Source organism: Apteryx rowi, unplaced genomic scaffold (genome assembly GCF_003343035.1).
Source record: "Apteryx rowi isolate R43461 unplaced genomic scaffold, aptRow1 scaffold_76, whole genome shotgun sequence".
Classification (NCBI taxonomy): domain Eukaryota; kingdom Metazoa; phylum Chordata; class Aves; order Apterygiformes; family Apterygidae; genus Apteryx; species Apteryx rowi.
The window spans coordinates 79,839-93,399 of NW_020451049.1; the positions used below are offsets into that span (position 1 = coordinate 79,839).

The 13,561-nt window shown below is 38.4% G+C and overlaps 2 protein-coding genes and 1 non-coding gene across 8 annotated transcripts in view; 2 read left to right on the forward strand and 1 right to left on the reverse strand.

The window, feature by feature from the left end:
* The first annotated feature begins 312 nt into the window (after positions 1-312).
* Positions 313-3,920, forward strand: RPS3A (ribosomal protein S3A). Its single transcript, XM_026088211.1, has 6 exons — positions 313-392; positions 570-673; positions 1,898-2,085; positions 2,271-2,479; positions 3,068-3,177; positions 3,759-3,920. Exons 1-6 carry the CDS (start codon positions 328-330, stop codon positions 3,878-3,880), a joined length of 798 nt encoding a protein of 265 aa, XP_025943996.1. The 5' UTR covers positions 313-327; the 3' UTR covers positions 3,881-3,920.
* Positions 3,416-3,485, forward strand: LOC112976740. Its single transcript, XR_003257127.1, has one exon. It is a non-coding gene; the product is annotated as a small nucleolar RNA SNORD73 (small nucleolar RNA).
* A 98-nt stretch (positions 3,921-4,018) lies between the features above and the next one.
* Positions 4,019-13,561, reverse strand: part of SH3D19 (SH3 domain containing 19) — a 71,205-nt gene continuing 61,662 nt past the window's right edge. For 5 of the 6 annotated variants that reach the window (XM_026088207.1, XM_026088204.1, XM_026088206.1 and 2 more), the window contains 2 exons: positions 12,785-12,882; positions 4,019-11,454 (listed from right to left, as the gene is read on the reverse strand). In XM_026088207.1, the coding sequence (XP_025943992.1) occupies positions 11,338-11,454; positions 12,785-12,882 (215 nt within the window). In that variant the 3' untranslated portion in view covers positions 4,019-11,337. The remainder of the gene's footprint in view (positions 11,455-12,784; positions 12,883-13,561) is intronic. The other variant, XM_026088209.1, reaches the window with a different exon arrangement.

A 13,561-nucleotide genomic window follows, 5' to 3' on the forward strand; every position in this document is an offset into this window, starting at 1 on the left:
GGAGGGGGCTGCCCTGCGGCGGAAGACCGGGCCGGGCCGCAGCCTGGCGGGGAGGCGGCGGGGCCGGGTCTGGAGCCGGCCGGCGGCGTGCGTGGCGCTGGGGCGCGGGGCTGCGAGCGGAGCGGAGCTGGGCGGCCGCAAAAGCGGGGCCACTCTGAGGCGCGGGGCGGGCTGCAGCTTTTCCCTGGTGCCTGTTAAGTGCTGCACTCCGGGGTCTTTAACTGAAGTGAGGCCTTAACAGAAGTGTTAAAATACACTGCTTGTTTTATCTAAAAATGACAGCCTGAACTGTAGCACTGTATTGCTTTTCGACGTTCTAGCCCCGTGATGTGTCCGAAGTTGGTTTCCTTCTTTCTGAAGTACACTAGAATTTACGTATGCTTCATTATCAAGTACAGTATTAACTGTGACTTCATATACTTATTAACCTGTCCATCTTAAGCTTGAAAACACAAAATTTTGAAGTTTGCRTTTCCATTTCACAAAGCGTATGGGGAGGAAGTACTTACTTCAGCCAGCTTTAACCCAAAAAATGAGTGAAAATCTTTTTTGCTTTTATTTAAATTAAGGGTTGATCCCTTCTCCAAAAAGGACTGGTATGATGTCAAAGCACCAGCAATGTTTAATATCCGAAACATTGGAAAGACACTTGTCACCAGAACTCAAGGAACTAGTGAGTAGAGTGGTATTATGCAGTAGATGCATGTCTGTTTGTTCTATTTGATAGTACTAAATGAGAATTGGGTGAAGAAATGGTGACAAATAATTCTTGTTCACAATAGTATAAGGTAACGTAAAATAAAAAAAGGAAAAGTTCTAACTTAATTGCTTGATTCCAGTAATCTTTCTTCAGTTGACGAAGTTGTTTAAACCAATGGGCTTGGTTGCAATGATTTAAAGGGGGAGGTTAATGCAGTGTGACCCTTGTTGGCACAAGAGTAGCAAAGTGTGGAAATGATATGGAAAAACATGCCTGAAGTTTGTAGTAAATAGCTATTGAGGTAACAGTGAATTTGAGAAAAGTTAAGAATTAAGGAATCATTCTGAATATCAGAGCAGGAGATGTGGAGACTGTCACAGGAGGCTGTGGTCATAATAGGATCATAGAGACTTTTTCTTTGGAAGGGACTGAGATCTCAAGCTTTTATGCAAGAGATCTTTGTCATGTGTAGAATTGCAAACATAATGGGAGCGTATGTAAACTTACTACTGAACGGGTAAAGGATTTTATTAATATATATAATACGAGGTATGGGTAATGCTTAGGTTGGTAGGGAAAGGAAACATTTGTTAATGCAGAGTGATCTAGATGTAACAAAATGTTCTTGAATGGTTAGCCGCATAGTATGGCAAAATACTTGCGTTCTGCTTTCCCACTTGTATTTTAAGGTATGCAAATTCTTAATACTGTTTTAAACTATGCATGTGAAACGAGTAAAATTAGGGTCACTGCAAACAGTATGAGTCAGCTAATATTAAAATGGTACATTGTTAGAGGCAGAGCTGTGAAATGACTTGACTGTACTCAGATGTTTGTTACTTCTTTATCTTTGAGCACATTGCTTTTTATGTTTATCTTTTCATTATTGTATCTCAAAATACTTTGCAACCTCTCCCCCCTTTTTTTAAACTATTAGGAATGCTGGAATTTACACCGTACTGATGTTTGTTTTTAGTATCTGACTTATTGTAGAAAGACTCCTCACAAAGTTAATAAAACAAGATACTTCTTTAAGTTGATTTATTTCTGTTTAAGGCACATACAAACTTCAGAGTTACAAAGATAGTGGCATCACCTATTATTAGAACACATCAAATGGAAGTTCAGCATCTATCTAGTTTGAATAATACTTTTCTAAGTATAAAAAAAGGTATTTTATTCTGTTTCATAATACAGAAATCGCCTCTGATGGACTTAAGGGTCGAGTATTTGAAGTGAGTCTGGCTGATCTGCAGAATGATGAAGTTGCCTTCCGTAAATTTAAACTGATAACTGAGGACGTTCAGGGCAAAAATTGTCTGACCAACTTCCACGGAATGGACCTAACTCGGGATAAAATGTGCTCCATGGTCAAGAAATGGCAGGTAAGTAGGGAATATAGTCTGCATTGCTAGCATTGTTGCTAGTATCTTTAGGAAAGAAAGTCACCATTGATATATTTTAAACTTATGTTTGAAGTGGCATCAGCAGATACTCGTGAATGTCAGATGTATATTTCTGAGAAACCTCTCTGTCATGTTGAAGATACACGACTATGTTTCTCCTTTAGACAATGATTGAAGCCCACGTAGACGTCAAAACTACCGATGGTTACCTGCTGCGCCTCTTCTGTGTGGGTTTTACAAAGAAGCGTAATAACCAGATCCGCAAGACTTCGTATGCCCAGCATCAGCAGGTTCGCCAGATTCGCAAGAAGATGATGGAAATCATGACCCGAGAGGTGCAAACCAATGACCTCAAAGAAGTTGTCAATAAGCTGTAAGCTTTGGTTATGTTATTCTCTCCACCACCACCATTTTAATTATTTGTGTTTGTTTATTGAGTACTCACTGTACTAGTGCTGCACTTACTGTGTGACATAGAACATGCAAGGTATCTCATCTGTGTTGAAAAGCTAATGTGCCATTTTCTTTGCGTGCTCTCTGTCTCAGCATCTTGTTTGACTTCCATTAACAATTGTGTTTGTATAAATGTGAAATCAAAATCTTGGAGATATTTTTGATTCATATTTCTAAAATTGTAATTTTGATCAGCTGGAGTTGTGAATGTTATAGGTTCTTCTGATCAAATGAAGTTTTTGGAAGTACAGTGTTTGCTTCCAAAAGTCGGATTGCAGATTCGGTGTCAAAATGAGGACGCTTGCATTATATCCCTTATAACATTGCAAAGGAACTATATCTTGTTGCCTAAACATACTTGAAAAAATTGCCAGAGAGTGAAGGTGGTATTGAAACAAACTCCTGCTTAATATTATGTATTCTTAAGGATAATTTTAAATATATGCTGCTGATTAGAAGCAGGTGAAATTTGAGCATTCTGATACTGATTTGCTCTCTGACTTCTCAGGATCCCAGACAGCATTGGCAAAGACATAGAGAAGGCTTGTCAGTCCATTTACCCTCTTCACGATGTCTATGTCCGCAAGGTTAAGATGTTGAAGAAGCCTAAGTTTGAATGTAAGTCAATTACTGCTAACATCTAGGGTTTTAAGAGGGACAGTGCCATTTTAAAATGTGTCTGCTTTTGGATAAAGACTTTTTAAAGCAGCATCACAGCTATAGCAGTTAAAAAGCTTGTCTGTCTAGTCCAACATTGGCTGTCAGGTTTGAAAGCCAAGTAGTGGTTATTCAGTTTGGAACATTTTTATGTTCTTGTCTGAAGAAGCTACCAAATGTTTAAAGGTTCTGGTTTGGGAATGAATGATGACAAAATGTTTCGGTCCCAGATGACTTGAAATGATTTTATTTTCCCATATTCTGACATTCCCAAAACTTCTTTTCTTTAGAGAGAGGGRAAAAAAAAAAAAAGCTTAACTAGATACTTCATTCTGTAACATAGTTATTGCACTGCTAGTTTTTGTCCGACTGTGTCAGTTAATTATGCAGTCTCCTTGCACAAGCTTTGTGGAATTGACTTTATAATACCTCCATTAAATGTTCTTGTGGTTTAATTTTAGATGATGACCAGTTCAATAACTGCTTTAAAACTGCCTTAAGTAGGTGTATCTCTAACCATTTATATTACTTTTTCTTTTTAGTGGGCAAGCTCATGGAACTTCATGGCGAAGGTGGTGGTGCTGGAAAACCCTCTGGGGATGAGGCAGGCGCTAAAGTAGAGCGAGCTGATGGATACGAGCCGCCTGTGCAAGAGTCCGTCTGAAACTAAAAATGGCTCAAAAATAAAGTTTTAATATACAGAACTAGTGTTTGGTTGCCTGTATTGCTACTAGACAGTTTTGATACTGCACTTGAATGGGTTTTTAATAAGGTAAAATTACTACCTTGATTTGGAAGGGGAGGGGGGGAATCCTTAACTGGCTTGGAGATCTGTTTTTCATGATTGGTGTTGCAAGATAGGTGGAACTATGTTGCTTATTCTTTTTTGAAAGGTGCTATTGGAAAGTACAATACTGAGGTTTCTGCATGTATTTTTTTCTACTTATTTTGTTCCTCACAAAAAGAAAATTCTTTTTATGGATGTGTGTAGAAGTTGTAGCTTCAGTTATATTGGTGGTACAAGGTGCTTCAAAAAGCAGCATTGTATAGGGCTAATCTGTAATTAGGATGCCGAAAAGGGAAATGTATTATTCTTGTTTCAGAATTTTCTATTATAAGGGATTCTTAAGGCTTTCTCAGACTGCTCTTGAGAGTTACATGTTTACGCTTTGGGGTAGTTATTTGATGTGACCTCTTTCATGGTATAGATTTGGTCTCTGATATTCAAAGATGTTAATAGGTTTTTAAATTATTTTCATTATGGAAGCAGTAATAAGAGTTTTGAGCAATGTTGAAATGTAGAATATGCTTGAGAGTAGGTTTGCGTGTGTGGCTTTTTAAACCTCTACCTCAGAATTGAGAGGTAACCATCATCGCAGTTGAAAGGCAGTGCTCTACATCCTGAAAATAAAGCACTGAAAAGTTGTTAAGCAAATCAGTAAAGAGCACTGTTGCATTGTCTGGGTTTAAGACGGTGGTCTTGTTTTTGCTTGCTGATTGGCATGTGCAAGCTTAAAAAGTGAAGAGTCTGTTTTTCTGGATAGACCAATGTGTTGCACTGTCAGTATGTTCTGTTCAAAATTAACATGGGATCAAACCTAAGCTTTGTGCTGTTAAACTTGTGGTAAATTTGTGATTTTGAAACTGAGAACAAAATGGTACTCGCTGACCTGTTTTGGGAGGTCTTTTAGGTAGTAGTTGTGGTTCTTACTGTTAGCTGTGAAATCCCTTGGAACAAGAATGTAATGAAAAGTTACAGAATTGTAAAAAAGATATTAGGAAAAAAGTAGATTGAGGGACACTACAGATACAGACTGTACTTTAAGAATTTTTACCTTTTCATAGTGATAAATTTAGATAGTCATAGATGATTCTATTTTGGAATAAAGAACAATGCAAAATCAAAAGCATGTGCTTTAATCAGTTATTCAGAGACTTGTAGGTGACTTCATGTAGTAATTCCAAATTATTATTTTAATAGCAATCCAAATTGGGGTTTGGCCAATGATGCCTTTGGTTTAAGGTATAAAACGCTGTATTGACTCAAGGGTAAGACTTTCTGGGGCAAAGAATCTCTCTCACTTCCTCTTCAAGTAGTGCGTGTTTTTAGCCAAAAATTTGGGAACCAGGTACAGTTGCAATACTGGTAGACTGTTGCGGCGGTCAGCTGGCGCTGTATTCCTGCACTTCGCAGGGCTGTGGAGGAGTGAATGAGGGAGATGGAGACCCCCAGGCTGGGGAAGTGCCTCGGTGAGTGTGCTTGGCACCCCTGCAACAACAGGAGCACGGCACTGGGAAGGCTCACAGTGAAGGGGACGGCCACAATGTTATTTCTGTATTCAAAGACATAATGCTTGCTCCCACAACCCTTACATTTCATTGTAAAAATGATTTAAATAGGTTGTAAATAGGTTGCTCTATAGGGATTATAATCAGGATCCCACATACTACTGTAAATAGTTACTGTAGACTGCATTTCACATAGTTGTATCTCCACGGTTTCATTCTACTCAACTGTGGCAAATTCCATTCATTCTGCTGTTCTGTGTAACATTTTTTTGCACTGAATTTTGTGTTTCTGTCATCTTGGTGAGTGAGTTTGATACTCCAGTGAGTCTGAATACAAGCTTTTAAGAGCAAGAATTGAATCTTTTAATTGCCATCTTCTCTCTTGGTGTAAAAGAGTGCCCATATGTGGCATTTGGGATGTTTTATTTTGAGGTAAGTTTATAGTCAATAAAACTATGTTTTAAACAAGGCAGGATTTTTTTTTTTTAACTGGTAAATCACCTTATGGTAGAATTATGAAACTTAGTGAACTGATTTGTTAATTCATAATAATTTTACTGCTATGATCTGAATATGAATACCAAAATTAGCAAGATACTAAGGTCCATATCATAGATTTGTCAGGGATTAAGTGCTCTAAATGCTGTTGCTGGCAACTTTCCAGTACAGAATTTGGTAGGCAGTGAACACATCCACCTTGAAGGGATCTTTGATTTTCCTCCCAACAGAGCTTTGCTGTGACTGCTCCACAGCTGTTCACTTACAGCCAACAAATATGTAAAGGAAACAAAATATTTTTAGTATTTGCTGGAAAAATAAAGAAGTTCTGATGGKTTTTTTTGGAATTGATCTTAAAGGGAGACACTGGTAAAATACTGTGATTCTTTACAGAATAATTGGTGTAGAAATTTTTGTAAGATCTTGAAAGTGATATGACATTTACTTTGCCTCCACTTTTTTGTTCCTTTTCTTTTGAGTATAGAAATATCTTTGTTATGTAGCTAAGTTTCTAAATAAGTAAATGGGTTAAAGAAAACTTGCAGATTTTTAAGTGGGGAACCTCACTATTTCAGGTCTGAGGATTGTTACTAACAGTTCTGGATAAATTATTACTATAGTATCTGCAAAATCTATATACTAAGCAGAATATACAAAATCTTACAAGAATGATACTTAAAACTGTTGTGACTTAATATTCAGGTAACTTTATTGGATTGTAAATACAGGCCTACTTGTTCTGCTCTTTTCAGTTGTACTGGAAGGATTAAAAAAAAAACTTTAATGACACCAAAACAGGAGAAAAGAATGAGTGTTGCTTTTGATCTACTTTGCCGGTTTGTTTTCATCTATACTGTTGAAGCTGTGTTTTTAAATTGTGCTTACTTGCAGTTCTGAAGTTTGGTATAATGCATTTGTTACTACTTCCAGAGGTAGGCACTGTTTTCCTCTCAACAGTCCTATCTGGTGATACTCCTGAAGCTGTAAATCTTAACAAATTCCCTTTCACTTCTGTAGCAAAAAATGATCCTGAGAATTTTTTACTGGAGTAAAAATCAAACCATGACTTAGAGTAAGTGTGGTGAGGCTGAAAATCCTTGAAGTTACTAAAAGGTTTAATGGAGATGTGTGTGTATATAAAGTCTAGCATTCGAATAAGATCTGTTTCAGAGCCTCCTCCTAGTAATGGAAGTGTGTTGTATTTATCTTTTCTGCTTAGTAGTAACTCCATCAAACAAATCCTGAAGGACTGCAACTGGCCTGTAGTCTTTGGAGATCAGGAGAGTTAGAAATCCTAGATACGCATTTCACTGCTAAATCATTTCTGAGCTCGTTTCCCAGACCTTGTATCCTTTTGTCCTGTTATTTTTTCCTTCCGTTTGTTGGTGTGAGGAGTATATCTTGCAGAAAGTGCAAGAGCATTTTGGAAAATAACAAGAACTTAATTTTGAGTTTGGCTTCAAAAATTGTTCTACTGTTTCATGCTGTGGGTGTTCTCTTTTAAACAGTAGGCTATTTGCTAGCATTGCCATATAGGAGCTTTGGGTAAACGCTATGCTCTATAAAATGATTGCAAATGGAGAAAAGTAAGCAGAAGGAAAATTTTGTGTATTTTCTGTATTTTTTTTGGCTTTTTTGTACAAACAAAAAATCATGGCTTGTGAATAGCAGCAATCAGCAGAGCACGTTTAAGGTATGCTCAGAATTGCTAATCGCTTCTGTTTGTTACCGCTTAGGCTCGGCCTATGGTTTCGCCACAAGCGATCCCATCATAGCGCGAGCAGAGTATTAACTTCCTGTGTGGTGCTAGGTGGTCGCAGGTAGTGAATGTTTTAGATTCTGCAGGGGGCAAGTGCAATGCACCCGAATCTGAAGCCTTGGCTAAGCTGTGTTAAAGCTGTTGGGAGCCTCTGGGGGTTTTGGATGACTTGTGAAGGGATGCAGTACTGTATTATCTTAATTTTTTTAGCTGTTTGCTTAAACATCTAAGCAGAATAAAACCATCATGCCAAGTGGAGAGCTCAGTTCTCCACAATATATCACGATAAAAATGCAATCATGACTTAATTATATTAAAAAAAAATTTACTGGTTAAATACATTTTTAATTTACAGTGGTACCATAACAAACTTAATGGCCTTGCAACGATTTACTTAAGACACTGTTACTTGTAAACAAAACGAAGTCTTCCTCCTGAAGGTATTTCCAGAGGATGGGTCAAACAATAGAAGCCTGGAGTGTATCAAAACCATTCTCTATCATACTAATAATGTATCAGACTCTAGCTGAATTTCAGGGTTACATCTGAGATTTGCTACTATGTTGCAGTTATGATTTGTGACCTCATTCCTACTTTTCTACAAATTATGTACTGTATACTTTCGGTAAAAGCCAAGCAGTTAATTTCCTTAAATTTTAACAAAAATAAAYTGATTTCAGCAGACTGCAGTAATGCAAACAGCCTTCAGGTGGCACTCCTTGCTCTGAATGTCAGGCTTTGCTGCTCTTCTAGCCCTACGTAATAAGGAGAGGATTAAAGTAAAGCAGAGTGAGCTTAGCTACTGACAGGCACAGACTTTAAACRCTGAAAGTAAGTTACAAAAACAACTGAACAATATACAATTATAAAAATAGGGGGAGAGGAAATTGAAAAAGTATAAAAATTTAATTCTACTTTAAGACTTGTATCAAAATTTTAGAAAACTGCCAGACAAAAAATAAGTAAACATCATACACTTAACCCTCACCTACCTCCACAATGATTACATATCTCCTTGGAGGATTTGGGTATTCTATTTTTYATTTTATTTATTTTTGTTCTCCTCCTCCTGTGCTTACAAGAGGTTCATGAAGTGTCTTGGCAGGGGTCATGATGAAGCAGCATGTTTTTATAGGGTGATCCACTGAAAGTTTGTGGCTGAGAAGGCTTGCAGCAGTCAGAAATCTCTCTCTCTCTGCTTCCTCAGTGTCTTATTGAAGGAAATGGATGTTATCTCTGAATAAACAATAAGAATCTTTGGCCTTTCCTGGCAGGAAAGCTTGGGGAGTGCAAAGGGTTGTCCTCAGACGTGGATTTATGTTAAAGTTTGATTCCACAGGAGCTCAGGACAGGCTCGTTGGTAAGGCAAAACTGAGGAATAGCTGTATAAATTATCTTGTTTCTATCTTTCTGGAATAGCACAGGGTTTATAATTCTGTTTTTCTAATGTTAATCCCCCTAAAGAGTAAAAATCCAATTTTCAGCGCACTAAAGCTTTGTGTGATCTTCATTCCCCAGTTATGGTAACAAGTACTGATGCAGTATAAACATGTAATGCTTTTTCATGAAACTTCGAGAGAAGCTGCAACAGTAATTTGAGCGCTAATGACTGCGTCTGCATTGCAAGCACTGTGGTACTGCAGTGACCCTTCAGCGCAGACCGGTGCTGAGGGTGTCCGTGCTGCAAGCGGCTGCAGGGGGGTGACAGCAGGTGAGCTCTGGCCTGCACATGACACTGCACACCTGTTCCCTGCTGGGGGAGACTTTGGGGTGAGTTTTGGCTGAAAGCTCGTGCCTGCTGCTACAGGAAAACGACAGTGCACTGAGCAGGGAGGGCTGCCCTTAAGGGTTGGCTCGCTTACGCACAGTTAAACACTAATTTAGATGCAGCCCAGCCTACTGTAGCTATATGTATTTGTTGCCATACCTGGATCTCTCATCGATAAAGCTTTGAGCAGATACATGACTAAGTCAAACTATCCCAAGGTCAATCACGATGATTCTAGTTTCCTCTGTCTCCACTTGCCACTCAGCTACTGGCCCTTTTGGCAGCCTGAACTGTCCAGGCCTGCAAAAAAGCATTTGTAAGCCTTTTTTGTGAATGGGGTCACCTCCATCTCTGAAGTAAGGACTCAGGCTAACAGCTTACTGTTTCCTTTCTTATATGGTACAAAAGCAATGGAATACTGTCAGTGCTGAAAGAGCCAACTGCAGCATAATCTTTTTTATATTTCTGCCTGATAAGTTAGCTATTAATCAAGACATGTTTAAACTAGTTTGTCAGGACCTAAGTGTCATGAAATGAAGTTCACTTTTTGAAGTTCCTATAATCTGAAGCTACCTCAATCATGTTTGTTTTAGTTCATGTAGTTCAAATCACACTGTTGACTTTTACTAAATTATTTTGTTAGAGAGTCTTGAAGTTACTTCTCCCCAGCTGTTTTGTTTTTTCCTTAAGGCCTTGATAGACCATTTATAATGATGTTCAGTATAGCAGGTATGTGGTAACAAACTGAAAACTACTCCCTGTGGCTGCTGAAAGCTAAAACTGAGGCTGTTTCATGTCCTTCATGTTAAGGATAGGAATAGCATTACTGAAGTATGTTCCAGTGCTCGAGAGTGACAAATGAAATGCAGAYGGAGTGAAGACTGGCTTTCCCTGTACGTACAGGAGGAAGGAGGGGACAAATAGCTGAAATAGTGTAACTACCACAGAGAGGGGATCTGAGAAGGCTTGTGATGGACACTGCTTATTGAGCTTACTTCAGCCAGGAGAAGAAGGGTATGATGGTGCTTGAAGAACAGTAGATCGTGGAAAAAAAACAACCTACAACTGCAAAGGACTGTGGGGGAAGGGAAGAAAGGTTTAAGAGGTGATTTGCACTGGTTTGAACACTAGCAAGAGGCAAAATGCTTAAATCTTACTTTTCTGATCCCCTGGTATAAACAGTTTGATCTAAGAATAGAATACTACACACAAGGATTCACTTCTGAGTTTTTCCTCTACCATTACTAGATTTGACAATTTTCTACTGAGATATATTATCTGCCTTATCCTCTAAGTCATAAAACAAGTGGATTCTACTTCAATGTGGAAGTCAAGCAGTAATAAAACCTGAATATTGAACTTGACCTACATACTGAATGCTGTAATTATATCTTAAAACTATTTTTTAATTTAGATTTAAGAAACAGTTTTTAAAGAAGCCCAAAGAAGCTTACTTTATGCAGACTTTATACATGATAAATGTACTACCAGACAGTAAACTTAGTAGAATGTTAAGAACAAGTTAAAAAATTAAGTTAAAATGGTACTTCACCACTGTACGTCCCTAGTTGGAATCTGCTAAAAATCCTGCTTTTATTTACTCAGAGCATTCATGAAGCATGACTAAATACACTGTCACAAAAGACTAAAATGTTCTTATTTGACTTCAAGATACTGGTAAGACTCTCTAGAAAAAGTAGTGCAAAACATTTTGATAGTCAAAATATGGCGATGTCCTTGTTTGCTGTGCCTTTGGGATGGAAAACATTCTCTCCCACACGCAGGGAGTATGAAGACAGGCAACACTTCATGGTGTTTTTAAAATTTGAACAAAGTTTTTGGGAAATATCCCAGATTTTCCTTGCATCTCTCCACACATCCAGTCCTCATCTACAGATTCCAGCTCTGTTATCATATCGCCTGCCTGCAAGAGAATGAGTAACGTGAGCCAGTACAGCTTACCATAAAACGTTAATGCATGCAAAGCTGATGTTATTCAGAAGCAGTTTGTATCAATCAAACAGAAGACAAGTAGGACAAGGTCAGTCTCTCTTCTCCTGGTAGTTAGACCTCTTGGAGACTGTATTTGCCAAAAACTGTTGTAACTTCTATTAGGGTAAGCAAATACCTGTCATATGCTGAAAAATCACCACTTTCTGGATAGAAAAAATAGTACTGCTGGACAACTTCTTGTGTTGCTTAAGCTYTTTAGGTAGGTAACTTAGCTGGCCTTATGCACTCTTTGTGCATACTCCTGCTTTATTAAAGGGTTGCTTCAAAGCTTTTCTTTCCCTTTAGTCCCATTATTTCCAGCACTTGGAAGCTTGCCTCACAGTAGAAGTTCCCAAAAAGGTACGCAGCAGTCCAGTAAAGTCTGGTCTTTCAAATAAACTCCAGCTCTTGTTTGATCTTTGTTCCTGTTTTCATCTTCCCATGCCCCACCCTTCATCTGAAGTGTTGTCATAGCCCTCGCCTTTCTTCCAGTACCTCAGTCCCCCTTTTCCTCTTTAAAGAATCTCCTATCCTTTCAGTGCTGCAAGCTCCTAATGCAGAAACTAATTATTTTGCCAGCCTTCTTAGAAAGAGAAAAGAGTATGTTCTTGCTAATAAATGCTATTTTGGACCTGTGTGAAAGTCTTCTGCTTCTCAGAAACTTGCTTTTGAGGATATAGTTCCCAAGTCATGACTTCGAGTCTAAAATGGCATGCTGTTTCTTGTTCATGCTTCTTAACATTATCTAGGCATCCAGCAAGAACTGCATTTCTCCCCTTGCCCCACAGCAACTATGTATCATGCTGCCAAACCCTTTTGGAGTCCCAGAGTCTTCCTATACTAGGTGTCCCTTAGGGCCACTACTGCTGTAACAGTGGCGCTCTTGTTATTACCACACCGCCTCTGCTGCCTTTCTAATTAAACAAGAGGCTCTTTAACTGTATCAACTGATCAAGAACCGAATATAGCTGCTCTGCAAAATGAGGATGGTTTTGTTTTGTTAAGTTTGCTGGAATAGTTAAGTCAGAGGAAGACTCTGATTCCTGACCTTTTTTCAGTGTCTTCTCCTGTTCCATATTGGTGAAATCTTTGAAGTTTTGGTAAAGACAAAAGCTTTGAGAGAGGCTGTGTATCAAGTGTGTTAATATTTATTCCTCCTCTTTGAGCTTCATTCATTCTAAGTCTATTTTTAATATAGATAAATCCTTTTTAAACATTCCTTATGACCATAAGTTTTAAAAATTTGGTTAAGAGACACTTACTTTGAATGAAAGCTCATCTTCATTTTCTCCATGAAAATCATAAAGAGCTTTGGCTTTCCCTTTCTTCCCTCCTCGAGATTGTGACATCTCTACCCTGGCTGCAGAATATGGACAACACAAGTTATTTGTTTTGGAGTGAGCTACATCTTTGTTTCTGGAGAAGTTTCCTGTCCTTCTTGTGGTCTCTCCCTAATACAATGCCCACTGCTGATATTTAGTAAATTCAGTGTCCTGCTRGAAAAAGAAAAAAACTGTCTCTACTGCTGCCAGTTCATTTTACAGTACTAACTCATTCTCATGCCCTGCTTATAAAGGGGCTACATTTAAAGTTGACTTTCTTAAACTTTCCAATGGCAGTATCTAATGAAAACTGTATTTTCCTCTTTGGAGTTAAAAGTGGGTTTGTGCAGCTGAACTTTATGTGTGCTATCTGCCAGTTAGGTGGGCTTCATTCCCTCTTTACTTTCACTCATGGCTTTACTTCCAAAGTATGAAAACCAAATATGATTGATTGTTTTGAGTCGCATGGATTCTAGGTATAAATAGAAGCTTTGGGAGAGCAAGCAGTTAATCTCTTCTTCCACCAACAGAATTACAGTAGTTTTGAGCAGCTGCAGTAGTGTTTCTGTTCAGCTGAGAGAGATTCTGGCTCTCCACCATCATTTATACCCCTGAATTCCTACTGAAGACAGCTCAAGAGTTGCATGAGTGAAAGGGAGGAATCAGACTGCGGATGATGGCCCTGTTTTGCCAAACTGTTTAACCATTTCAGAATCT

What these genes read in the sequence shown, in the direction of transcription:
- RPS3A (XM_026088211.1), top strand. Translation starts at nt 328, where the DNA reads ATGTGTCCGAAGTTGGTTTCCTTCTTTCTGAAGTACACTAGAATTTAC. An exon ending in CACCAGAACTCAAGGAACTA is followed by an intron (nt 674 to 1,897) that starts GTGAGTAGAGTG and finishes TTCATAATACAG; the next exon opens with AAATCGCCTCTGATGGACTT. An exon ending in GAAGAAGCCTAAGTTTGAAT is followed by an intron (nt 3,178 to 3,758) that starts GTAAGTCAATTA and finishes TTTTCTTTTTAG; the next exon opens with TGGGCAAGCTCATGGAACTT.